This window comes from Mesoplodon mirus (genome assembly GCF_964341445.2).
Source record: "Mesoplodon mirus genome assembly, chromosome: 8".
NCBI classification, from domain to species: Eukaryota; Metazoa; Chordata; class Mammalia; order Artiodactyla; family Ziphiidae; genus Mesoplodon; species Mesoplodon mirus.
The window spans coordinates 7180679-7207975 of record NC_138984.1 but is presented as its reverse complement, the minus strand read 5'-3'; the positions used below and the strand labels follow the sequence as shown (position 1 = coordinate 7207975).

Here is a 27297-nt window from a genome sequence, read left to right as displayed (position 1 = left end):
GTTGTTTGCAATTTTTAAAATAATGAAAATGTATTAATGAGTAGCTTATTTAATTTTAAAACTTTAAAAAATAAAGTGATAAACTTTAACAATACAAAATGACTCACTGTTCCCTTTGGTAACTTTTCTTGCCCTGAATTGTAATCTGTATGATAATATCATGGGTTTAGTTTTCTAATCAGTTGGATAATTTCTGCCTTTCAATGGAGGATTTAAGCAATTTACGTTTGTGGTTATAAGAGATACATTTGCTATGAACTCTGCCACCTTATTTTATTTTTAATATTTATTTATTTATTTATTTATTTGGCTGCGCCGGCTCTTGGTTGTGGCATTTGGGATCTAGTTCCCTGACCAGGGATCAAAACCGGGCCCCCGGCATTGAGAGCTTGGAGTCTTAGCCACTGGACCACCACGGAAGTCCCTGCCACCTTATTTTATGCTATTTGTTTTTTGTGCTTTTTTACTGTTTGCTTTCCTTTTATTACAAGATCCTTGCTTTCTCTGCTTTTGGCTTGTTGTTGGAGAAGGTTTACACCATGTTTTAAGTTCTACTGGGGTTTATCTCTAAGCTTTCCAAATTATTTTAAATTTATTTCTCTAATTATCAAGGTAAAAAAATAAACAAGTATTCCTCCAGAAACTAGACACTTTTCCTTATTTTGAGGACTACAAAAAAGGCCCCATGGTGGTAATATTGCATGAAAAAAGCCAAATGCAAAATAGCATTGTATAATCCCTTTTATATGAAAGTCAAAGTTAGGGATAGTGCGAGGGAAACAAAAGCAAAAGTAAACAAATGGGACCATATCAAACTAAAAAGTTTTTGCACAAAGAAGGAAACTATCAACAACACGAAAAGGCCACCTACCTAAAGGGAAAGATATGTGCAAATGATATATCTGGTAAGGGGTTAATATCTAAAATATACAAAGAACTCATACAAGTCAATATCAAAAAACGAACTCGATTAAAAAATGGGCAGAGAGGGCTTCCCTGGTGGCGCAGTGGTTGAGAGTCCGCCTGCCGATGCAGGCCACACGAGTTCATGCCCCGGTCTGGGAAGATCCCACATGCTGAGGAGCAGCTGGGCCCGTGAGCCATGGCCCCTGGGCCTGCGCGTCCGGAGCCTGTGCTCCGTGATGGGAGAGGCCACAACAGTGAGAGGCCCGCGTACCGCAAAAAAAAAAAAAAAAAAAAGGCAGAGGATCTGAATAGACATTTTTCCAAAGAAGAGATACAGATGAGCAACGACACATGAAAAGATGCTCAACATCACTAATCATCAGGGAAATGCAAATCAAAACCACAGTGAGATATCACTTCTCACCTGTCAGAATGGTTATTATCAAAAAGACAACAAATAATAAGTGCTGGTGAGGGCGTGGAGAAAAGGGAACCCTCATGCACTCTTGATGGGATTGTAAGTTGGTGCAGCCAATATGGAAAACAGTATGGAGATTCCTCAAAAATTAATAATAGAGTATCATATGATCCAGAAATTCCACTGCTGGGTATTTATCTGAAGAGAATGAAAACACTAAGTCAAAAGATATTTGCACATCTATGTTCATTGCAGCATTGTTTACAATAGCCAAGATATGGAAACAACCTACGTGCCCATCAATAGATGAATGGATAAAGAAGATATGGTGTATATATATACTACGGAATATTACTCATTCATAAAAAAGAATAAAATCTTGCCATTTGAGACAACATGGATGGACCTAGAGGGTATTATGCTAAGTGAAAAAAGTCAGACAGAGAAAGACAAATATTATATTTGCAGTTATAAAAGATTCACTTATATGTGGAATCTAAAAAACAAAACAAAGGAACAAACAGAACAGAACAGAAAGAGATACAGAAAACAAACAGGTGGTTGCCAGAGGGGAGGAGGGTAGGGAAGGAAAGAAATAGGTGAGGGATCTTAAGAGGTAGAAATTTCCAGTTGCAAAATAAGTGAGTCACAGGTATGAAATGTACAGTGTGGGGAATACAGTCAATACCTATGTAATACTTTTGTATGGTGGCATATCGTAACTAGACTTAATCAAAACGTTTAGGTGACCATTTTGAAATGTACAGAAATACCAAATCACTACGTTGTGTAACAGGAACTAACATAGTGTTGTAGGTCAATTATACTTTTTTTTTTTTTTTTTTTTTTTTTGCGGTACGTGGGCCTCTCACTGTTGTGGCCTCTTCCATTGCGGAGCACAGGCTCCGGACGCACAGGCTCAGCGGCCATGGCTCACGGGCCCAGCCGCTCCTCGGCCTGTGGGATCTTCCTGGACCGGGGCACGAACTCGTGTCCCCTGCATCAGCAGGTGGACTCTCAACCACTGTGCCACCAGGGAAGCCCTGGTCAATTATACTTTAAAAACGAAAAGCAAACTCAGAAGAGGAGATCAGACTGCGGGGTGCAGTGGGGTGGGGAAGCGGGATAGGGAGGGGGAATTAAATGAAGGCAGTTAAAAGGTACAAACTTCCACTTATAAGATGTAATGTACAACCTGATAAATATAATTAAGATTGCTGGTATATATATATGTTACATATGGAAGAGAGTAAATCCTGAGTTCTCATCATAAGGAAAAAAAAATTCTCCATTTCTTTAATGTTGTATCTATACAAGATGATGGATGTTCACTAAACTTCTTGTGGTCATCATTTCATGATGCATGGAAGTCAAATCATTATGCTGTACACCTGAAACTTATACAGTGTTGTGTGTCAGTTATATCTTAATAAAACTGGAAGGAAAAAAGTTAGGGATGATAAAAAAAACCCCAAAAGTTAGGATGACGGCTCTGTCAGTGGCTGGTGGACAGCCACCTGTGGAGGGATTTCTCTGTGGCTTCCAGCACCTTCCACATGGTTGCTTTCAGTGGCATTCCTCAGTCCAGTTCCACCTGCCTCTTGGAGATCCCCCTGACCATGCATCTTCACTTCTGGTGGGGTGCGTGGTTCTTTACATCCCCTCACCAGTATCTTTGTGAGAAGCTGGGATAAGCCCCATCAGGATGACGAGACACTACTGACATCAGAAGTTTCATAAAAAAACTGTGGCATCCTTTACAAATCACCGCTTGCAAGTCACACGTGATGTCAGAGGTTAAACCCATCCCTCCTGAGTCTGCGGGGCAGGGCACAGTGAACCTTGGTGGCCCTTCAAAAGTCGAGTGCTACCAAGCCTTCTAGAAGAGCAAAGGTATTGTACGAGTCAGCGTCAGATAACCCTCGTCGGGAACTAGTCTCAGTCTTGGTCATTACCTGTGCACACAATCTGCAGTTTTGCCTTTCTATAGAATCTCGCGCAGGAGAACCAAGAGTTAAAGAAGGACAGAACATCTGGAGTCAGGACTGCAACTAGGAACAAGTTCAAGCATGGCTTGAAGGAACATGTGAGCGGAGGGGAGTGGGGGTTGAGGGCGAGAGGGAGCGTGAGAGGATAGAGAGGATGGAATTGGACCGAACAAGTTAAAAAAAAAAATCTCTTCACTTTTCTCTCTGCATCCACCTTTTAACTTTCACGATGACACACACCTGCAGGGTCACCATTTCTTGTCCCCAGTCTCTCCCCTTGCTATTGACCAACTTGTCTCTCTGTACCAGATTTCCCCTCTCTACCCAAACAATCTTGGTTCAACTAAAATGAACACTTAGCTAGACTTCTTAGCTACTCCTTTCTATTACTGTTCATGTTTTATTTCTCCCCGCTAGCAGCAAACTATTAGGTGACTCCGTGATCTTGCCTCAGCCTAACTGACGGGCAGTCTGCCTGGACCATTGGATGAAGTGGGAGAGACACAAGTCCCAGATTCCCACACCGTTTCAGGAGGGGGCCGAGGGCTTTCTTTCAGAGCCCCACCCAAGCTTCAAGCGACTGCAAAAGGAAGATGTGGGATAAGACTGTGTGTGAAAAGTAAAGCACAGATGACTAGTTAGTTCACTGTCACAGTGAGTTCAGCATCACCTACTGCATCAGCGTTCAGGCTTACACGGAAATGCCCCCACGACAACAACTAAAGGTTTAGAGAACGCAATCTTACTATCTGACGAAACAGCAATGTGGAGAACACTCAGTACTGGGGTTGAGCTATCCTAGAAGGTCACTGGGTACTTTTTGTTGCCTGTGAATTTTCCTGCATGTTTTGGATGTATGTACTCTGCAAGTAATTCCTCTGGTGAACCAGCCAGGGAGTCTCACCCGGCAGAAGAAGGCTCACCCACGTTGGTTAAAACACCTGTACGTTCTGATTGGAAGCTCCCACCCTAGGGCAGCCCATTACCTCCTGCAGCCTGATCTCCTCCGGCTGGAGGATGTCCAGCACCCCGCTGCTCCGAATCTCCGGGAGATCCTGCCAGAGGTTAAATCTCGAGTGCGGGTTACTGAGCAGGCATATCTGGGGCACAGCCTTCCTCTCCGGTGGGCTTGCAGGCTCCTCCTCCTCCTCCTCCTCCTCCTCCTCTTCATCCTCCTCCGGGGTCTCTTCACTGGCCGGGGACCCATCAGCATTGCCTTGGATTTCTGCATCCTGTTGCCTCCTGGTTTCAATTTCTTGGAGAGTAGATTTATCTCGGTATTCCTGATACAGGAGCCCTGAAATCAAATGGAATTGTATTGAAGACATGAAAAAGATTTCAGAGGAAGATCTTTTGGAATCACTAAGTCAAGGCTTTGGACGCCTATCAAGGGCAGAGGCTCTGCCTGTGAAAATACAAAGAAAGCCAGACCCGCACAGGTCTCAGAAAAGGCTCTATCACTGAACAAACTGCCACTGTCTTCATTTCTTGGGAAGGATCAGTATGCATGAGTTTTTTTTTTTTCAACAAAGAATAAAGAAATCCCTGAACAGATTCAAAATCCAGTCACAAAAATATATGCTTTTCACACACATACTTAGCAAACAACAAGAATCCAGAATTTGACGTGTTAATAACCAATGTGTACAGAGTTGATGGAAATGCCCCAATTATGTTTCAGTATCCCAACAGGATGCTTCTCAAAGCCTAAATGCTTCAATATTAAAACTCAAGTATATTCATTGGTGAAATGGGAATAGTTATAAATTCTCATTTTGAAGGAAAAAGCCAATATTTCATCAACCTTAGGATTCAAAAGGGAAACATTCCTTTTTTGCTTTCACACTTTCAGACTTACTTCCCTGACCTGAAATAAATGCAGTCTAAGTCTCCAAGGAGATTTGGGGGTACAGAGGAATCAGCAAAAATGTAGCACCTCCACAGGGAAAAATTCATCTTGGATGTCCTGGCTGCAGGGCAGAGGGTTGGTCTCTCCACACAGGAGCAGCGGAAAAGCTTCAGTGGCAAGGGGGCTCCCAGCCCAGGGAGAGGGCAAGCAGGGCTGGGTGGGGAGAGGAAGGGGGGGTCCTGCTGGCGATGAGGCTGGGAGGAGAGGAGGGTCACCCCAAGGGTTTTGTCTATCCTGTGGGCAAAAGGGAAGCCCCTCAGGCAAGCAGCTCTGGTCTACATCTTAGGAGGCCCGTGGATGGGAAGACAGAGGCCATGCCAGTTCTCTAAGGGAGTGATGATGGAGGCCTGAACTGCTGTGGTGGTGGAGGGATAGGGCCATGTGCATGATTCAGGGACAGTTATAAGGTAGAAGACAGGTCCTGGTGATTGGCTGGTGCTGGGTCATGAACGATATCTGGGTGACTAGTTGGCAAGGGGGTCCGGTGGCCCTGTTCAAGGAGATGAGGAACATAGGAGGAGGATCTGACTGCGGAATGGGATGGTGGTGAGATCCAGGTGCACCTGAAGGGAATGCAGGTGGAGAGAACCAGTGGGCAGCTGGACTGGTCTGGAGCCTGGGAAAGCTGCTGGGCCCCTTGATATATCTATCTATAAAACAAAGATGACTTTCCCGGGAAAGTTCTAACAGGGATAAGTGTACCACTTGTAAAGCACTTACTCATGCAATGCAGTACAAACATTAGCTATCATTCCTTCTTTAATTGTTAAATATATCTAAACAGTACAAAAAAGGAAGGAAAAAAACAGATGATCTTCAAAATTCTGAAAAATGGCTGGATAAATTATATTCATAATTTATAAATAACAGGAACTCAATAAATTACCTTGTGGATTAAATTAGTTGGCTTCCTATGTTCCATAATGCCAAATTATAAAGGCTTTATGCTAAGTATAAGATTCACTTCAAAAAAAAAAGATCCTGTGATTTTACGTTACAATCCAGCAGATTACAACATGGAGTTAATTTGACAAAGGAATGAAAAAGAAAATCTAAATCTATGCTAAATGCAACCCAGACTGAAGATCTATAAAGACAGAGGTTTAAAGTCGCTACATAAACCAGTTCAGTCATGAGCATAAGATATGATTACTATTGCCAACATCAAACCAATTAATCTCCTGTGATTCCGATACTGTTCTAACGGAGGTTTAAGGAAACCAGGATTCCACGAGTTGACTTGGATTCACTTTTCAAAGCTTAGCACAGTGTCTCCCACATAGTAGGTACTCACATATTTGTTGAGTTGAACACCTTTAAAAATGCACTGTCCAAGCTTCTCAAAAATATCTAACCAATTTGGCATCTTTTTGAAAGTTCAAAAATATGGCTTATGTATGCTACATGGCACATCATGTGTATCATGGGTCAGCATGATGGGTAAATCATGGGTAAATGCTATCTCACATGATGACGTGATACATATGCTGAAAAGAGACAAAAAATATCAGCACTGTGGGTAGTTGGGTTGAAAATAATATTTCTGAAATCACATTGTGGCAGACACTGTGGCTGCCTCTCCTCTATCCCTCACAGCCTTTCTTCCCAGCTGGCAGGGAGGGGTTCTGTCTGGGTGCTGACCTAGTCTGTGCCCAGAGAAGTGGATGAATGCTGACTGATCAAAACCACCATGATGGTTCCCTTCCCCTTGCCACTGCTGGGTTTAGACATGAGCATGTGACATGACCTGGCCAAGGAGACTAAGGGGACATCTTACATCTTTAAGAAGGGCTTCTCAAAAAGATGTCCCTCCCCAGGAGACACTTGAAGACAAACCGCTCTTTTTTTTGTTTGTTTTTTATACATGGTTGCTTGAGGATGTGATGCATGGAGCTCTGGCAGCCATCTTGTGATATGAAGCCCAAATGCTGAGAATGGTAGAGGGAAAGGAACTAGGTGGTTGCTTGACTTAATGAACCAAATGCACAATTTCCTACCTCATTCCTGGAGTCAACTGAGATAGAATACTTTCATTCTTTAAGGTCATTTTTTTGGGGGGGGGGCGCTGGATATTCTATTACACTCAGCCAAAGACTCCCAATACAAGTAATCTTAGCATTTTCTTAAAACTTCATACTTCTTTCTGAAGTCTTCAGAATATGAATTTAAACACGCATTTTCCTGGAGTTACTATGATTACAAAGAGTTATCTGACACACTGTGTAACCATTTTCATGACCTGTTTATTTTTATTAGCCTTACCTGAGGAACTATGTTATCTGATTAAATTTTTGTAGTAGAGATATACTGTTGATATATCATGTTTTTCTATTTTCTCTTTTGTACATTCAGTAAGCAAAATTAATTTTACCTGTAAAAGCTGGCACCTGGTATTATATTCATGCAGAATTAGAAGGCTCAGTTCCCATCTCTCCTAATTAAAATGATCTATATCAGGCTGGCTGTGCTACCCTGCAGAAGGAGGATAAGCTCCTGGAGTCCTTTAAAATCTTACTTTCTGAAGGGAATAATTTTTTTCTTTGAATCCTTCAGATAGAAACTTCTAAAGGGCAGAGAATTCATTTATTTTTTAGTGAGCACCTTCTATGCACCAAGCAGTTGTTAGGTGCCAGAGACAACCACAGCACACACACACAATCACAGGGTCTATGATCTTCAGGGCCACCATCATCTACAATGACAATTGTACACCACATCACGCATAGCCCTGGCATCATTTTGTTCTTGCCTGGGTGGGAGCCACTGCAAAATTCAACGCAGTGGTCTACAAGATGCCCATATAGTCTTCCCACTTTCCTTCCCCCTTAATTCCACTGTGTCTTTAGGAACGCATTGTCCTTTCCTGATACCTAGCAAAGAATTCACTTCATTCGGTGAGCTAAAAGCAGCTGGCCTCCTGTAGCGATCTGCTTGGCATAAGCCTCGAGTCTATGATGAAGGATGTGAGAAGAAGGCAGCCTCGGTCCTGTGCTGTCATTCAGCACATCTGTTGAGCACCGACCATGGATCCAGCCCAGGAGCCAGAAACACACAGTCACCATTACACCAGGAGATAGTGGGAGAAAAGCCTCGGAATGTCAGTCTCTACTGTTTACCAAATGAGGAAACTGAGGGCCAGGATGAGCAGGTACCAGAGCTCAGGGCTCCCCACTCCCAGCTTTGAGCTTATGCCACGGGCTCTCCAGGAAGGAGGTCTCCACACGCCCACACTGCAGAAGGGAGCCTCTCTCTCCGTGAGAGGAGGCATGGATATCCCCACTCCCACCTCGATTTCCTTCCTAGTCCTGACATTGATCTCAGCCAGAGGATCCCTTTCTAGAGGGTGGAATTCGAGGCTTCCAGCACATGCCAAGGCCGAGGTGGCCCTCCTCTCTATAAAGGGCAACGTGGCAGAGGTGGAAGAAAGGGATTTTCGGGTGTGTTTGTCCTCAGATCAGCCCCTCTCCATTTCCACCAGCAAACAAAGGAAAAAGCCGCCACCACCATCACCACCCAGCCCGACACGCAGGGGGCCCGCTAGGAACAATATCCCTGGAGTCAGCGCTGCTTAACAGCATGCAGTGTGTGCTCCACCCTCAGCTTTGCAAGGGCTCAACTCCTCCCAGGGTTCAGTCCAGAATAAACCCCAGCCAGGGAAAAGGTAACCTGCCCAAAAAGTCTCCTAAACACGGGTCTCCTGGGGCAATGGAAGCTCCACTTCCATTGGAGACACTTCATGTCCGTCTGAGTGTTTGGGATGGAGAACAATAATGATGAATTTAGGAAAAAACATTTTCAAGCCCAAATTTTAATTTAACGAATGAACTGCTGCTCTGACAACCCTGAAGAACAGAAAGATTTCTAGGCGGTACCATTCCCGAAGAACCCACGTCACCCACTTGTGGCCACCTCTGGTGATGAAGATGAGAACTAGTTTGATGTCATCAGCAATTTCTGACTTTTAAATGCGAGTGCTCGGGTTTTTGGGACGCCTTCTCAATCCACTTTCTGCTTTCACAGAGCTTCAACTGCAGCTGTGCAGGAGCTGGACACGCGGGTTGTGCCCTGCACTTCTGGCCATTCTCTGGGCAGGCAGGTGGAGCCAGGCTTCCCTTCCTAACCCAGGGGCCTCTGGGGCTCCCAGCTTCTCTCTACCTTTCCTTCCCCTGTGCAAAGTCTGCCACTGCCACCCCTTCCTGAATTGCCCCAGTCAGCCTGACTCTCCAGAAGTCCCCTCTGCAGGGTCCCCTCCCTTTCCAGGTCTTCTCCAGGCCCCCGGGTGGGGATGGCGGGGGATGCATGGAGCCCCCCGTCCTGCATGGCCCATAAGCACCTAACCCCTGGACTTTCTGGCAGAAGACACAAGAGGACAGAGAGCCCTCCCCAGGAAAGGGCTGGGCAAGCACATCTCTTCAAGAGAGCATGAAACAAATGCATTTGCTAAAGCCCAATTATACAGTCACTATTAAAACGTGGCAGTTTTGCCTCTGGAACCATTTAGAACCAAACATGTCAGTAACCTTCCTTGTCAGAAACATTTGTCCAGGGGAAATGCAAGGGCATCCCACAAGCAGGGGAGCCCTCAGAGTCCACCAGGAACCCACGTTTCCCCCAGTGACGCCCCGTCGCCGCTGGGGACACCCACCTATTTGTTCGATGAGGTTCCTCCAGGAGTCGGCGGGAATGGGGTGGATCATCTGCAGGGCCTCGGTGAGCGTGGTGGGGCTGTCGGCGAGGGCCGGGCACTCCTCGGGTGTGGCCTCATTTCCCAGGGTGGAGGACGACTCGCTGCCAGAGAGAGAGGAGAGGCAGGAGCCGGTTATTTTTAAGCAACGACACACCTCGGCCAGCTCGCGAGAGGCGTCCGCACAGGCGGCCCTGGCCAGATGGACCCTGACTGGGATGTCCAGGCCGAGCGGCCGCCGCTGCTCCCTGCCACGCAGGCCCCACAGGCCCTTTTTGTCACCGCACCAGGGCGCGACCGGGTAATTCATTCCCACACCAGCCCGCCCAAACCTTCATGTTTTCGGAGCTCGAGGGCAGGCGTCGGAAACTTGGCGCGTCCTGCCCGCTTCGCGGCGCCGCCCCGCCGCCCGGACGGGTACCGCGGCCAGAGGCCCTACGCTCGCTGCGCACCCCGCGCCGCTCGCTGTCACACGGCCCCCGGCTCCCTTTGGGTAGCGATCCTCCAGTCCCAGGGCCACACGGCGCGGAGAGGGGCCACCGAACGGGACGCGTGCGCGCAGGGCGCCCGAGAGAGGGCGCGGGAGGCGGCCCGGGGCAGGGACAGGGGTGTCGGCGGTCCGGCGAGGGAGCACCCCCGACCCCAGGAGGCGTGCGGGCACGATGGCGGCCGCGGGAGGAGTGAGGGGCTGCGGGGCCCGCGGGGCGGGGGGCGCGGGACAGGCAGTTCGGGTAGGCGTCCCCGGCCAGGGACGCAAGCTGGGGCCACAGGCGCGCAGTGGTGGCGCGCAGGGGTCGGGACGGCCGCTAGTCCTCACCTGCCAGGGAGGTGTCCCGCCGCTGAGTCGCGCGCGTCGCTCTCCGAGGTGGAGCTGTCGTGGTCCACGGCGCAGGCGGCGCTGAAGGCTGCGGCCAGCAGCTCCATGGGGGCCGGCAGCCAGGCAGGCTGTGGGGCCGGGTCGGGGACCGCGCTGGGGGCCCGGAGCCGGGCGGGGGGGCGACGAGCGGGCTCCGGAGCAGGGTCGCAGCGCGCTTAGCTGGAGCCGGAGCTGCCGCTGCCGCCGCCGCTGCCAAGAGCTCCAGCAAGGCGCCCCGGCGCGCGCCTGGAGGCTCCCGGGGTTGCCACGGCAACGGGGGAGGCGGGTGGGGCGCGCGCGGCGGGGGCGAGGCCCGGCGGTAGCCGGGCGGGGGAGCCTGGCCTTGGGCGCGACCCAGGGCCCGCGGGCGCCGACTGCTGCCCGGGACCGCCGGCCAGGTCCGCGCCTCCCTCCTCCGCCGCGGCTCTGCCCCGGCAGGGGAGACGAGGAGGGCAGGATATGGGTGGGGGCCGGCGAGCTGCTCCTTCGTCTTCCCACCCCCTCCTCGCCGTCTGGCCAGATCCCGACAGCTCGCGGGGCGAACTTGGAAGGTAGGGGCGAGGTGACCCTCTGCCCGGCGCGCCCTCGAACTTCCGCCTTGCCCACACCACGCATCCTATGAGGTCCTTCACAGGGACCCGCCCGGAGACCCCCGCCTCTGTCGCTCCGGGCCCAGCCTCGAGGGACCCTCGAGGATATCCGCTCCTGACCTGACTATGGAGAGGGGGCCAGCGCGGAAGCCTCTCCCGGACGAGTCTGGCTGCCCCCAGCTGCCCCGAGGTCCTGGCAGCACGGGGTGGGTATAGGGGAGGGAGTGGAGGAGAAACAAAGTGCCCCCAAGCCTCCACCCGGTTTCCCTGCCCGGTCACATGACTTTCGGAATCTGCACCTTTGTGTTAGCTAGTTCAACTCGCTTCCGGATACAGAGAGCAAGCAAACATGGGAAACAGGAGTCGAGGGGAGTGTGAGTGGCCCCGTGTGACTTGGAAATCTAGAGGGACAACTCCAAAATCCGACTCCAAGTCCAGCAAGAGAACTGGAGCCCTCCCCGGTGGCCTTCTCTGAGGGCAGCCCCTGCGTTCCCCGCTCCCCTGGGCGGGGCAGGGTGCCGGGTGCCGGGACGGCGGCCTGCCTCTGCGGGCCAGAGTCAGTTCCCGCTCTTCGGAGGGTACCTGGGGGTGGGTGGGTTGTGCAGACCAAAGTGGAAAATCTTCTCGGCACCTTCCCCTGCACAGTCTACCCACGGGGCATTTGTTTAAATTAACAAATTCCTCGTTTTTCGATGCAAATACTTCTGCTGGGAGGGGTTTACTTACTAGTTAGTAGGTTGGCTTTAATGTATTCCTTAGCCAGCCGTCTAGAGCGCGGCAATTGTAAAGGGAGAGTTGGAGTGGAAAAGGAGAGAAAGCAGCTGAGCAAGGGGCCTTTCTGCCACGAGGGGAACTCCCTTTCCCAGACTTCAGCTGGCGACGCCGGCGGTCCGTGCGCATTCCATCGGACTCCAGGAAAAGGTGCTCAGGTTGACGCAAACCAGTTCCTAAAGCTGCCTCTTAGCCCTCGTTCCCCTCGAGGGGCCTGAACGGACAGGTCTGATCTCCTCTTGCCCTTAAGGCCTCATAATATTTGCGTGACAACCACCTGGTCTTCTGCCTTTCCAACCCAAGCCACTCCTTTCCTTGACTCATTCTGCATATCTCGGGACAGCCCTCTCTTGAGCTCTACATTTTCATCGGTCCACTGGCAGTCTTCACCTAGATGTCTGCTAAACCTTCACATCCCCACCACCACCACCAGCCAACCAGGAGGCCAGGCAGAACGCGAGGGACAGCCTCAACTGCCCCTGTACCTCCTGTCACCCCACATGTCAATGCCTCACTGAGCCCCCTGGATCCCCAAAAGCTTTCAAAGCTGTCCCCTCCTTGGTATTTAGACCTCTCCTTCTCTCTGGCCATCCTTCTCTCTGTCCATCCTTCTCTCTGTCTCCTTTTTAACCTATGGGTCGGCTTTTGTCCCTCCCCTGCTTAAAAACCTCTGTTGGAGTCCCATCCCCTGTGGGCGAAGGCCACTTTCTGCCTCTGTAATGGGCTCTTTACCAGGTGTCCCACTCCTTGCCGTCTTCCTTGGCTAGAACTGCCCACCTTACCCCCCAAATCCTCACCGTTACTGGTTGAGGCTCCCTGGAGCATCCCCACCAGGCCCTTAACCCTGTATAACCAGCGGCATTGCCTGGCACTGTCATTCCCTATGAAGAGGGCCATCCTTACACTAAGACATGGGCTCCTCTAGGGTGGGCACCCTGGTGTCCTACTCATCTTTCATCAGGGTCCAAGGAGGTGCACTGGCTGGGCAGTCACCAGGGCCTGCTGCTTTGCATGGTTTCACTGCCCTTGAAATTTGATGTAACACTAAATGGAAGCTGTCACTTTCACACTTGGTTGCACTGAGGAGAAAAGACTCATTTTTTTTTTAATCAGAAAATATTCAAGTGAATTACATGTATTAAGATGAGTATAATAAAACCTTCCAATTGAAAAATAAGCTAAAAATATCCTTCTAATTATAAAATCAGTTTAGAAAGTCACTGCGTTCTGAAGGCATATAACCTTAAGCTAAATTCCCCATGTTCTATTTTCAATCATACTTAGTGCTTATTGGGTAGGCTATTATTAAATCTCCATTTAACTGACATTTTGCTCTAAATCATTCACAAAATAAAGTATAGGTAAATATTTCAAATATTTATACTTGATTAGTCCATAGTTGGTGCTCTATAAGCATTTGTTAAGGAATTAATGATATGTTTTAAAAAATATTTAGTTATTTTATATATTTTATCTAAAGATTCTTTATTTCTTCCTTTGGGTTATAAAAGGTAAATATTGGAAACAAAGTGGATTCTTATTTATGTAGCAACCTCAGCCTTAATGCATTCTCATTTATGTTTATAAAATGTTACTTTATTCTGAGGGAGAATTGCTAGAAGCAGAAGGAAGTTTAGAAATGATCTGGTCCAACTCTTATTTTACAGGAAAAGAAGCAGAACCAGAGGGTTAACATGACAAGCCCAAGATCACAAAGCTGGCTAATGGCAGATTTTGGAAGTATGTGTTAGTAAGTCAAGACTACCTTGTGTGGATTAAGGAACTGCAAGTTTCTGTTTTCTTATTCTAAATATTTTTAGGGTCATATGGTATGCCACCAGATTATTACAGGTTAAAACACATCTGTCGTCTTAAATCTAGTAGGAAAATGACTTTGTAGTGAGACGGTAATCCTCAAATATACATTTAAAAACTTCTAGAAACAGGTGCTTGTTAACTTTTAATTAACTATAGCTTTTAAATCCATAAACACAGTTTATTTTTGTCACTCTTAATAGACTTTTTCAGTTGCTTTGAAAATCAACAAATTGAAACCAGAGAAGCAGCACCAACAGTCAGTCCCCAGAAGGCTACAGGCTTGAGGCTCAATGGACCCCCCAAATCCAGGTGAAAGTTGGGAAAAGGACAAGATGTAGCCTCTCTCACTGCAGCTCCAAGAGAAACCATACTCAGTGGATAAAAAGACTTCCCCACAAGGAGACTCTCCGAATTTAGATTCTTCTGTTGTGCGGTTAGAAGTATTTTACTGGTGAGGTGGAGGGGGAGATCTTTCCTTACTTATTATCAGAAGGATAATTTGTAAATGTGGGATTGTAACACTTTACAGAAATAAGTTTGAAACACAATCAGGGGCTTCCCTGGTGGCGCAGTGGTTGAGAGTCCGCCTGCCGATGCAGGGGACACGGGTTCGTGCCCCGGTCTGGGAGGATCCCACATGCCATGGAGCGGCTGGGCCCGTGAGCCATGGCCGCTGAGCCTGTGCATCCGGAGCCTGTGCTCCGCAACGGGAGAGGCCACAATGGTGAGAGGCCTGCGTACCCAAAAAAACAAACAAAAGAAAACAAAACAAAAAACACAATCAATTTATCCCTGTTTAGTAAAGAATTAATCTTACCCAAAGAGAGGTCTAACCTTTTCCTTGGGCTCCCGGGAGGTGACCTCTAAGCCACTGGAATGTCTGATAAGAGTGTCTTTGCTTACCTGGGGGCTGGGGCCACATCAGATAAGGTGGAGGCTTTGGGCCATGTGACAATAGCTCAACCTCCAGAGGGGCTGAAGACTGAGGTCAGCCATCTGGGTGGCCAACTAGTTCTAGCTGATGGAGCCCCAGTAAAAACTCTGAGCACCCAGGCTCAGATGAGCTTCCTGGTTGGCAATATTGTCACACATTGTTCCCTGGGAATGTTAGCTCTGTCCACAATTTCATGGGGACAAGACAACTGGAAGTTCCGAGTGGAACTTTTCTGGATTCTGTCCTATGCATCTCTACCCTTGTCTGATTTAAAACTGTAGCCTTTCACTGTAATAAGCCATAACCATCAGTAACAGCTCTGAGTCCTTCTCATGAATTTTTGAACTGAGGGTGGTCTTGTGGGTTGTTCCCTAACTTTGCAAGCCTTGAATCTGGTTTAGAGTACAGTCACCACGTTCCTCTTACAGCCTTCCTTTCCTTGGTCTCTCTTTCTCTCTGTCAATCTGCCCCGTACGCCGCTGCCAGGTTAGTTTCCCTCAAGCACATCTGTTTCCGCACGTCTGTTGTTTTCAGTGACTCCCCAGTACCTTGCTGGCACTTCATTGCTAATGGAGTTCATGTGCAGCCTGGACTCGGGCTGCCCGGTTGGGAGCTGGGTCACCCCTGAGAGCTCCCATGAGTCTGCCTTTGCTCTGTTAGCTCTGCCCTGTTATCACCCACTTGCATGGTTTCTCTTCCCAGTGACCTGAGATTTGGGGGTGGGGCAGCTCTGAAGATTTATTTATTCTGCATTATTTCTGCATCCCCAGCATCCATCCCAGCCAGTAAGCGTCAGGAAACAGTCAGTGAATGAGTAAATATGGGGAAGTTGGTAGGTGTTATGCGGACATGTCCTTGGTTTCATTCTTTCTTCTACAGTTACTGAGTCTAGCACTAGCACTTCCTTGGTGTTACATCTTGGCCTTCTTGGGTTAGAAGGTAATTCTTTCATTGCCCTCTTTGGGACCTAGCAGGTTTCTGGGGTTGGTGCCTCAAGCGTGGGGGAGGTAACCACCTGCTGTGGTAAGTCAAAAAACCCATTAAGACTGGATTTGTTGTTTTGGTGAAGGGAGGAGTGTTTTGTTTTTGTTTTGTTCTTTTTTGACGTGGTTGCTGTGGTGGACAGTTGTTATAGTTTTGGTTAAATAGGGAAAAGCCCATAGGGATGAAGAGATGCATACAAATCTTTGTCTGATTTAAGAAGATATGCGAGTGTTGGACAGGTTTCTGTGATCATGGGAAGTAGGCATCGCGGTCCGAGGGTTTAGCTGCCCAAGCTTCGATATTGCTCTGCTGAATACATTTTCAGAATCAAAAATAGGCAGCCAAGCTTTGCTCCACTTCCAGGCATGAGAGGAGGCCGGGATGATGTTGTTTGGCTAGTGAAATGTCGGAATTTCCAAAGCAATTTGATGGTTCATGTGTCCTTAGTACTGTCCTTAAAAGGTTGAGACAAATGGTGGCCGTATCGTCAATTATGAGATGCAGACAGTTGTATGGCCTGGATAGAAATGTATTTCTCAAACAGGCTCCCCAAAATAACTCATGGATAAAACACTGTCATGTTGTGTGTTTGTCTGAAACTGCGGAAAATGAGAGTGGGCCTGGGATGTGGGTTTCTTTGGAACATTCCTAACCAAGGAGCTGGGGACACATAGAGCCTGAGGATTTTGGCTATGGGTGATGTCATATACTTTTGACCAATAGGAGCATTTCTGAAATAAGGGGGACCTAAGAGAAAATACTGCTCTTTCCAAAATATGTTGAGGATGAAATTCGGAGGAAATGAGATTAGGAGTTGCCTTGGTACATTCCTAATCTAATAATTTACATTTTAAGTTGTGGCCATTAGGGTTTATACACTCTTAGTTGGAAATCAAACTGTAAAGGCATTGATAGCCCACTTCCTTCCACTCAAACATTTATTCATTTTAAATCACCTTACAAACTATATAGTTAGATCTAATTTAGTACTATATGAATTAGAGCATTTTGTAAACTATAGTATATACTATACAAATAGAAAGTGATTTATTATTATTTAGGGAGCCTACATTTAACGCTAAAATACATTCGCTATTGTAATGGAGAATGCATTGCCATAACTATTAACCAAATGTAGCAAAACTATTTAAGATATGAAACAAGAAAGAAAAAGATGTCCATTCATAAATAAAATATACTTGAAGGAAAAGCATGCAGTTAACAAAATTAATAACTAGACGTTGTTCACACATTGTTCTTTGAAAATTGCAAATAATTGGATTTTAGAGAAATATTTTCCTTAACAAGAAGTAAGTAGCATGACAACTTTTCATTTCCTACCAAAGCAAACCACCTCGCCCTTAACATCCAGTAGAAAGAATGTTCTGTGTTGAGTCACCAGGACTAAATGTTCAAGGATTTAGAGTCTCATAAAAAGACCAATATGTCTTTGGTGGAGACTGGTCACTTTATGACAAGAGCTGTTAGAAGCACGAAGGAGGTGTCCCACCAGACAAAGTGCCTGGTTCCAGGTCCTTGACTGCCTGTCATCATGTTGATGAAAATGCCTTTCTTCCCAGGAATTCAAAGCTTTTGACTACTGTTGGGTATTTCTATTTGGAAGGCTCTAAAATAAGGGAACTGGGGACCACAGTGTACAACAAACAAATGAGTGTTATAATAAAGAGAAAGCACGATATTTCAAAAGCACAGCAGATACACAGCAATCAAAGAGTTTAAAAAATGATCAGCCAGTGTTAGCCAAGGCTTGGAAACTGTCGTTTGCCTCTGGAGGTGGGAGTGTGAATTGGTGCAACCTTTCTAGAGGGCATTCTGACACCCGTATCATAAATCTGCAAATGTTCATACCCTTTGGCAAAGAGATTCTAATTCTAGGAATGTATCCTAATGAACTGTAAGAATCCATGTGAAAAATTAGCTACAGAAATATTTATTACAGTGTTATTTATAATAGTGAAATATTTGGAGTAGCCTAAAAGTCCAATAATAGGAAATCGACTGTTTAAATTATGACATGTCTCTAAAATGGAATATCATTAAAATGATTTAGAAAATCTTTACTAATCTGGAAAGATGTCCATAATATATTGACTAGAAAAGCAGATTCCCAAACTGGATGGTAGCACGATCTTATTTTGTTTGTAAATAGAGTTATATATATGGACTTTTAAGCATACATATGTATTTGAAAAGGACTGGAAGAATGATCACCAAAAACATTTCATAGTACTTGTGGTTGATTGGTCAGATTCTGAGGGAATTTTCATCTTTTTACTCATATGTGTTTAAAAAAATTTTTTTTTGCAATAAATGTGTCACTTATGTAATAAGGGGAAAAAAGTTACTTAAAAAAATCAATCCCTTAATGTGCATACATCTAGAACATGAGTGTAAAGTGTTCACATAAACATAGGGAATCCTGATGAACTTGAAAAAGGAGGCTTAGCTATTTTGTGTTCTCTAGATTTACTTGGGGGAAAACACCTCAATTCATTACATAAACCTATCTTTTAAAAAGCTCTTCAGTTTCCAAAGAATCACAAATTCAAATTTTGCAGTAGATTACTTCCTGGCAATCTCTAAAATTAAAGCACTTACCTGATATTTTAATCTGCCTGGTTGTAAAAATAGTCCCTTTTCCAGAAATTCCCCTTTTCCTTCCATAAACCCACATGAACAACTCCTAACCAGAATGCTCCTTCCTTTTCCACTGAAGTCCTGGTCCCATGGAAGGAGTCATCAAAGAAATAACTGCCTCCCATCAAAGGCAGGTCTCCTAACACCACAAGCCTTTACCTGCCCTTCTGCATGGCTATATCCCACCTGGGCTGGCTCAAATGCCACCTCCTCCATGAAGCCCACCCTGCATCCTATCTCATGGCAGGCTGTATTCGCTCACTTAGGGTCTCCTGTAGCACCTCACCAGGGTTGTCTTTAAGGCGTGATCGTATTCTTGGAGAATGAATTCTCTGTCCTCCTGGACTGTTCATGGATACAGGACTCAGCCTGATTGATGTCCACCCCCTCACTGTGCCTGCAGAGACCTTGTACATCCTGGAAGCTCAAGACATAGTCACCAAATGGAGGTGGAGTGGAGGAGGCTTGAAAGCACAGGCGTTCTTTTGGTCTCATCCCAGTGCTTGGTAAATTACAGTCATAGAAACATTTACAAACCCTTTCCTTTCACCCACTAAATACAAACTTCCTGTCCTTGCTACTGCCTTAACAGGTGAGTGCACTGTTAGTTGAAGTACCATCCCTTCCCGGGGTAAACTTCAGTTTACCAGCAAAGAAGTGAAATTTCACTTTTGTTTCTTTACCTATATACTGTTCACCCCTCCCCTGAGCTGACCGGTTGATGCTTCTTTTCCTAATTTTAAACCCATGTCTCATTTTTTCCACGCAGTGAAGATTGCATGCTAAGTTATTGCTATTTCTAAAGTGTTGCTCAGCCCTTGGAGTAGCTTTTATTTGTCACAGTGTCAGTGGGATCTCGAGGCTTATTTCTTTGTTAGGCTCAGGGTAAAGAGATGGTCTTTATTAGTCTCCCTTTTCTTCCTAACCATGAGGGTCTTTTGTAGGGGGTCTCAGAAGAGGGTCTTAAGCTCGCCAGAAATATATTCTTCCCTTTGAAATTAGCACTTGTTCTTTAAAAAGAAAGAGGCTCTAACCTGTCATCAGTTGAGTGTTTTCTGTAAGAAGTGATGGATTTTTACCAGGAGAGAGGAAAGCCTCCTAGACACAGTGAGTCAGGGAAACAATAGAACCGAACTGGAAAATTCCTTCCTGTTGGGAGCACCTGAGAATACATGGTGTCCCTTCCGTAACCTAAGGCCTTCATTTCAGCACTTCACATGTTGTGAATCTCCACCAGCTGTGTGCGGGTCTTAAAGATGGAGTGCTCTAAATTTTCTGTTATGACCGAATTGAAAATCTTCAGGACAAACAGGCACTTGTGCATTGCTGACGGGAGAGCAGAACTGTCCAACCTCATATGGAAGGGAATTTGACCCTAACTAACAAAACCACATATGTGCAATGGACTGAGTGTTTGTGTCCCCCTCAAATTCGTATGCTGAAATCTTAACTCCCCGAGGTGCTGGAAGTGGGGCTTTTGGAAGATGATTAGGTCAGGAGCGTGGGGTCATCATCAATGAGATTAGTGCCCTTATAAAAGAGACCCCAGAGAGATCCCTCGTCTTGATCTTGGCTTTCTCAGCCTCCAGAACTGTGAGAAATAAGTGTTTGCTGTTTACAAGCCACCCAGTCTATGCTATTTTGTTAGAGTGGCACAGTTGGACTGAAACAACATGCATTTCCCCTTTGACCCAGCAATTCCATTTCTCAGAATTACCCTGAAGACACGCCCTGAAATACAAAATAAGATGTGCAGAAGGTCATTCTTCATGACATTATTTTTTAGAGCAAAATATTGGAAACAACCTACATAACCATCCAAAGAAGATTGGTTGACTACACCATGGTATAGTCACCCGACGAAGTCCTATGTAGCAGAATCGAGAATGAGGAAGACGTTTCTGAACGGATATGGAGTGATTTCCAGTGCTACGTGAAAGAAGCAAGGTATGGAAGAGCACATGCAGTTTGTGAACTAAAGAAGAGGAAGTCATACAATTACACACCCCACCCCACCCCATCCCAAACGAGAAACACGGGAAGGAAAGAAGAGAAACCAGTAAAGATGGTTATTTCCAGAGCTGGGGTAGAGAGTAAGACCTTTCTGAGTGTACCGTCTATATAGTTTTGAATATATAACCATGTAGATGTTTTATGTATTCAAATAATTTTTAAAAATATAAAAGTATGGGGGGTAAAATCAAAGCCTAGAATTGAAAATAAACTGAAACAGATGAACTGAAGTAATTATCAAGTTGATAATATAACAACACAAAAAAATTCAAGTAACTTTTTAATGTAGTTCTCTGTCTTTGTGCCACTACTGAGATCTATTCTAGGACTAAAAAAAGCAAAGACATTTTAAACTTTACTTTGTAGGTGTGGCGGGTTGAATTGTGTCCCCTGAAAAGATATGTTGAGGTCCTAATGCCTCGTACCTTGAATGTGACTTGATTTGGAAATAGGGTCTTTGCAGATGTATTGACGTTAAGATGATATCATACTGATTAGCCCTAATCCAACAATTGGTGTCTTTATAAGAAGAGGGAAATTTGGACACAGAGACACAGACACACAGACGGGAGAACACTATGTGAAGACGTTGGCAGACATTGGAGTGATGCATCTACAAGCTAAGGAACGCCAAGTGTTGCCAGCAACCACCAGAATCTAGGAGAGAGGCATGGGGCAGGTTCAGAGGGAGTGTGGCCCTGCCTTGACTTTGGACTTCTGGTCTCCAAGACTGTGAGAGAACAAAGTTCTGTTCTTAAGCCACCCAGTTTGTGGTCGTTTGTTGCAGCGCCTTAGGAAACTAATACAGTAGATTCATTATTGGTTATGATATAGGTAGATTAATTGTGAAATTCTTCTTTGAGTATTTATAGAATAGAGCATTATCCTATAATACATTGATGTTGAGACCCAAGGGCCTCACTGTTAGAAAAAGGAGATGAAACTATGGAATAGGGAGAGAGGAGGAATGCCGTGTGTCGGGTTGGAATTGAAGGTGTCCCTATGAGCGCACACGCATGCACACACACACAAGCACAAACACGTTTCCTCGCTCCGTCCACCGAAATGTCCTAGAAGCGATGACCTTCCAGTCGTAAGGAGCACATACAGCCTGAAGATCTTGGTTTCTAAGTATCGTTCTGCACTAAAACTAGGGCTCCTTGGAGAAATGGTTGACTTCAGGTCTGGGATGTAGAAATTATATAAAGTATCTTCCTGTGTCAGGAAGTAAGGAAATGCTCAAGGACATGAAGGAATGTGTCAAAGGGACATAATAGCCAGCTTAAAGGGACTCTTACTGGCCAAATTAGTGACAGTAATGGATTCACTGGACGGGTTGAATTAAACAACAACAATCAACCACCGTGAATCCAGAGTGAAACTCAAAACCAAAATAGAACCAAAAACAGAGGTCTTCTTTGCAGAAGGATATGGACTAATACAAGTAGGAGGAATAACAGAACCTTCTCATTTTACAATTTCCAATGTCATGGTTGATACAGGAAGGATCATTAATGGATGTTAAAAGCCACTGAGTGAAAGATTAATAGGAAAGGATATTTACATGTTCTCAAACTATCACTTGCCAGATAACCTATTAGTTGCGAAAGGAAAAATTGTACCTTTACTTTGGAGCAGTCTGGCAGCTCCTGAATTAACCAAATGATCAAACTTAACCTCAGGAATATCAGGCCAGCTGACATTAGTGCCTCTTGATGGGGTGCAGTTTGAAGTACACACCACCTAGATGCATTCTTGCTAAAAATGTTTAACCTGAATGTAACCAAGTGTCTAGCCCTAACTTTCAGTTTAAAGAAAATATAGGGAGTAAAGGAACAGGTTAAAAGTCTGCACAAGGAAGCAGTCAGACACACAATGGGGGCCATTCCGCAATTGATAAGCCTGGATTTTCGCAAAGTCAGTCATGGAAAAAAATGGGGAGACGGTTGAGATTATAGGAGTCTAAAGAGAACATCTGACAAATGCAGTGCTCAGAATTTAATTAGACCTTTATTCACAAATCCCAGCTGTAAAAGACATTTTGTGGGGAATTCCCTGGTGGTCCAGTGGTTAGGACTTGGAGCTTTCACTGCAGTGGCCCGGGGTTCAATCCCTGGTCAGGGAACTGAGATCCCATAAGCTACTCAGCAGAGCCACAAAAAAAAAAAGAAAACAGACATTTTGGGGACAGTTGGAAGAAATTTGAATATAGACTGGCTAGTAGATAGATTATGGAATGATTGTGAATCTTCTTAGGTGTGATAATGGCATTGTGATTATGTAGAAGAATACTGATTCCTAGAAGCTTTGCACTGGATATTTAGGGGTGATGTGTTTTATGCCTGCAATTTACTGTCCTATGGTTTAGTGGAAACAGAAGAGGGAGAAAGAGAATACAAATATGCAAGGTGTTAATAATTTAGGAGGTCTAGGTTGAGGGTATATCTGTAGGTTAAATTTCTTTCTTTATAAGAAGTTGGGGGAAAGGAAAAATGTATTTAGAGAAAGGGCACATTTGGTTTAAAAAAACTGTATTAACAATCAATTTTGAATGCAGTCGGATGTAAAGTATAGAATATTGAGTTAGGGATGGTATACAGGCAGAGGGAACGAAGTGGCCTTTGCTAGTCACCTTGCCAAGCTTGGGAGACCCTACTGGAATGGGAGCCCCAGGAAGGCAGAGCTTTTGGTCTCCTGTGTCCGCTACTGACCCCCTGGTACCTAGAGCAAAGCCTGGATCATAGTAGGTGCTCAACAGGCATCTGTCTGACACAATGAAGTGTAAATATAGCTCAATGATAAATACCTTTGTCTGATTTCTGATTATTATTTTAGGATAGACTCTTGGTCAAGATTAAGAAGATTTTTATTGCTTTTCACATATTTCATGAAATTAAAAAATGTTATGCCAGTTTACACCCAACCAGTGTCTCTCTCTGTACCCTTTCCAGTATTCAATATTTGAATTTTAAGCAATTTTTCAATTTGGTACATGAAAAATGAAACCTTGTACTGTTTTGAATTTTTTTTCTTTACTAGTAAAGTTGGTTTTTTGTGTGTGTTTATGATGGCTTTGTATTTTTCTTTAGTGAATAATCTTTTTGAAACTGAGTAATTATTAGTCAAATCCATTTCACCTGCCTTCAATAATTAAGGTCATTTTAAGACTTGCATGTCTTCCAAATGGCACTTAGCCTAAACAGTGAGATGTTTGCCTGAGTTGTTTCCGAGCAACTTGGAGTCAGCTGCCTCTAGTTTGAGCTGAGCTGAAAGTCAGCCGCATCTAGTTAGAGATGGGCTGGTTAAGACTGGATAGGACCACTGACCCTCCAACTGGGCACGAACAAGTGGGTGACCCTTTGACGTCAGAAGCCTGAAAACCCCACCTCTCAGATCGTGCTAAGAGCCTCCACTGTTGGACGTGTAGAGGCCCGTAGCTTAGTTACATCTGAGCAGGGTGATGATGACTGCACCTTTTCCCAATTTCCTTTCCCCACTCTCCCACACTCCCCGTGCTTCCCATGCTCCCCACATGTGTCGGCCCATCCTTTTTCTTTATAAACCCTCTCTTTGCTGCAAACCTCGGAGCCTCAGCGTTTTGGCTTGCTGTGTGTGGGGTGGACCCAGCCTGGTTCGGTAATGTTTTTCTTTTGCTTGTTTTGTTTTGTTTTTAAATTTATTTATTTAATTTATTTATTTTTGGCCTCATCGTGTCTTTGTTGCTGCGCGTGGGCTTCCTCTAGTTGCGGCCAGCAGGGGCTACTCTTCAGTGCTGTGCGGGGGCTCCTCACTGCGGTGGCCTCTCTCGTTGCAGAGCACGGGCTCTAGGTGCGCGGGCTTCAGTAGTTGTGGCTCGCGGGCTCTAGAGCGCAGGCTCAGTAGTTGTGGCTCGCGGGCTCTAGAGCGCAGGCTCAGTAGTTGTGGCACACGGGCTTAGTTGCTTTGCGGCATGTGGGATCTTCCCGGACCAGGGCTCAAACCTGTGTCCCCTGCATTGGCAGGCGGATTCTTAATCACTGTGCCACCAGGGAAGCCCTCTTTTGCTTGTTTTAATTTTAGGGTTTTTATGGTTTTCCAATGGATTTGTAAATTCAGTGAGCTGTGTTGTTTGTATACGTTTTTTAAAAAACGTAGCCTGGGAATGCCCTGTCGGTCCAGTGGTTAGGACTCTTGAGCTCTCAGTGCTGAGGGCCTGGGTTTAATCCCTGGTTAGGGAACTAAGATCCCACAAGCTGCACAGCACGGCCACAAAAATTAAACAGACAAATAAATAAACAAATTAATTAATTTAAAAAACATGGCCCATTTTGTAGGAAACGAACATTTCTACGATATGTGTGAGTGGAAGTATCAGCGGGGCTGCTGGGGCTGCCGAGGGATGGGCAGTGGGGTTGGCTCTGCAGCCACTCTCCCTTGACAGCCCGCCCCGGGATTCCTGGCTTCACTTTCCCACTGGGGTGTGGGGCAGGGTGTTAGGTGATGAGGGTCTGGGGGAGCAGAGGAAGGCCTGACAGGGTCTTTTGGTCCAGCCCCTGCCTTCAGCCAGGCTAGAAGAGCTGTATTCCGATTTTACAGAAGGGACAACCAGCGGGGCAGGACCTCTCTCCATGGACATGTGCTGTTCCGGGGCCACCAGGGCAAGGAGAGGGTCAGGGGAGGGTCTTAGTCCTGACAGTTGCTGTGACCTCAGGTTACTTCCAGGAGGTCCCCTCCCACTGCCTATCCCCCTGCCCTCCTCTGAGACAGTTTGTTCTGAAACTGTCACCATCAAAACCAGACTTGCCTTGTCTGCTGGTTCAGTCTGTTTCACCAACAGATGATTGATTTCACCACATGCTTCAGAAAAAAAGGAAGAACAGCTGACAAATGTGTATCAGCTGCCAAGTATCCAGTAATTAATTCCACGAGTGATTGCTGAGCATCCACACTCTGAGCCCCTGCAGACGACTAGGCCTCCGCACCCACTGGAGCATCTAACACGCAGCTGCCTGTTATTGACTTTATTTTTATTTTATTTTTATTTTATTTTTACAAATTACTTGCTATTTATTTCTTTGCAGAGTTTGGCCGAAATACATTGATTTTAAAAATTATTATCTATTTTCTTTCTGTATAATAGATGGAGCATTAAATATATTTGTTTTTCTTTTTTTTAACATCTTTATTGGAGTATAATTGCTTTACAATGGTGTGTTAGTTTCTGCTTTATAACAAAGTGAATCAGTTATACATATGCATATGTTCCCATATTTCTTCCCTCTTATGTCTCCCTCCCTCCCACCCTCCCTATCCCACCCCTCTAGGTGATCGCAAAGCACCGAGCTGATCTCCCTGTGCTATGCGGCTGCTTCCCACTACCTATCTATTTTACGTTTGGTAGTGTATATATGTCCATGCCACTCTCTCACTTTGTCACAGCTTACACTTCCCCCTCCCCGTATCTTCAAGTCCATTCTCTAGTAGGTCTGTGTCTTTATTCCCGACTTACCCCTAGGTTCTTCATGACCTTTTTTTTTTTCTTAGATTCCATATATATGTGTTAGCAACAAGACCAAAAGACAACCCTCAAAATGGGGGAAAATATTTGCAAATGAAGCAACTGACAAAGGATTAATCTCCAAACTCTACAAGCAGCTCATGCAGCTCAATAACAAAAAAACAAACAACCCAATCCAAAAATGGGCAGAAGACCTAAATAGACATTTCTCCAAAGAAGATATACAGATTGCCAACAAACACTTGAAAGAATGCTCAACATCATTAATCATTAGAGAAATGCAAATCAAAACTACAATGAGGTATCACCTCACACCAGTTAGACTGACCATCAATCAAAAACTACAAACAATAAATGCTGGAGAGGGTGTAGAGAAAAGGGAACCCTCTTGCACTGTTGGTGGGAATGTGAATTGGTACAGCCACTATGGAGAACAGTATGGAGGTTCCTAACAAAACTAAAAATAGAACTACCATATGACCCAGCAATCCCACTACTCGGCATATACCCTGAGAAAACCATAATTCAAAAAGAGTCATGTACCAAGATGTTCATTGCAGCTCTATTTATAATAGCCAGGACATGGAAGCAACCTAAGTGTCTACTGACAGATGAATGGATAAAGAAGATGTGGCACATATATACAATGGAATATTACTCAGCCATAAAAAGAAACGAAATTGAGTTATTTGTAGTGAGGTGGATGGACCTAGAGTCTGTCATACAGAGTGAAGTAAATCAGAAAGAGAAAAACAAATACCGTATGTTAGTGACTTTAAATGGTCATTATGTGCAAGCCCCAAAACAACAAACAACACCATGCTGATAATATTACACTGATGGTTTCTGAAAAGATGCTCGTTGAGGGCCCATTATTTCATCTATAGCTGCTGAAGGATTTATTTTATTGACTTACCCATCATAGAGGCCTAGTAAATACTTCTTGAAAAATTACTGGATAAATTGTACACTTAAAGTTGTAAACAGATTTTCTTTGTTTAAAAGTTATCTTAATTATGGGAATGGAAGAATTTCTTTATGAATCTGATAACTTTAAGGGGAAATTTCAGTTAATACTTGGCATCTTTATTTTTCTTTTTTCAAGGAGGCCGGGTTTTAATATGGGGTATCCTAGGTCAGATTCCCTTGGGGTAAAGATTCGAGTGCAGATGACTCCTTAAGGAAGAGCTCCCAGGAGAAACGAGCGAGGGAGTGGAGAAGCAGGACAGGGAGAAGAAGTGCCAAGCAGAGGGTTTCAGGCAGAGCCCCAG

At 45.3% G+C, this 27297-nt stretch overlaps 1 protein-coding gene across 2 annotated transcripts in view; it reads right to left on the bottom strand.

Annotated features, from left to right (window-relative positions):
• Window positions 1-27297, bottom strand: part of NGEF (neuronal guanine nucleotide exchange factor) — a gene marked incomplete at its 5' end in the record, with an annotated part of 79843 nt that overhangs the window by 29543 nt on the left and 23003 nt on the right. The window contains 3 exons of one of the 2 annotated variants that reach the window (XM_082631324.1): window positions 4299-4609; window positions 9867-10009; window positions 10723-10975. In XM_082631324.1, the coding sequence (XP_082487450.1) occupies window positions 4299-4609; window positions 9867-10009; window positions 10723-10829 (561 nt within the window). Of the gene's footprint in view, window positions 1-4298; window positions 4610-9866; window positions 10010-10722; window positions 10976-27297 lie in introns of those variants that run through there. The other variant, XM_082631323.1, reaches the window with a different exon arrangement.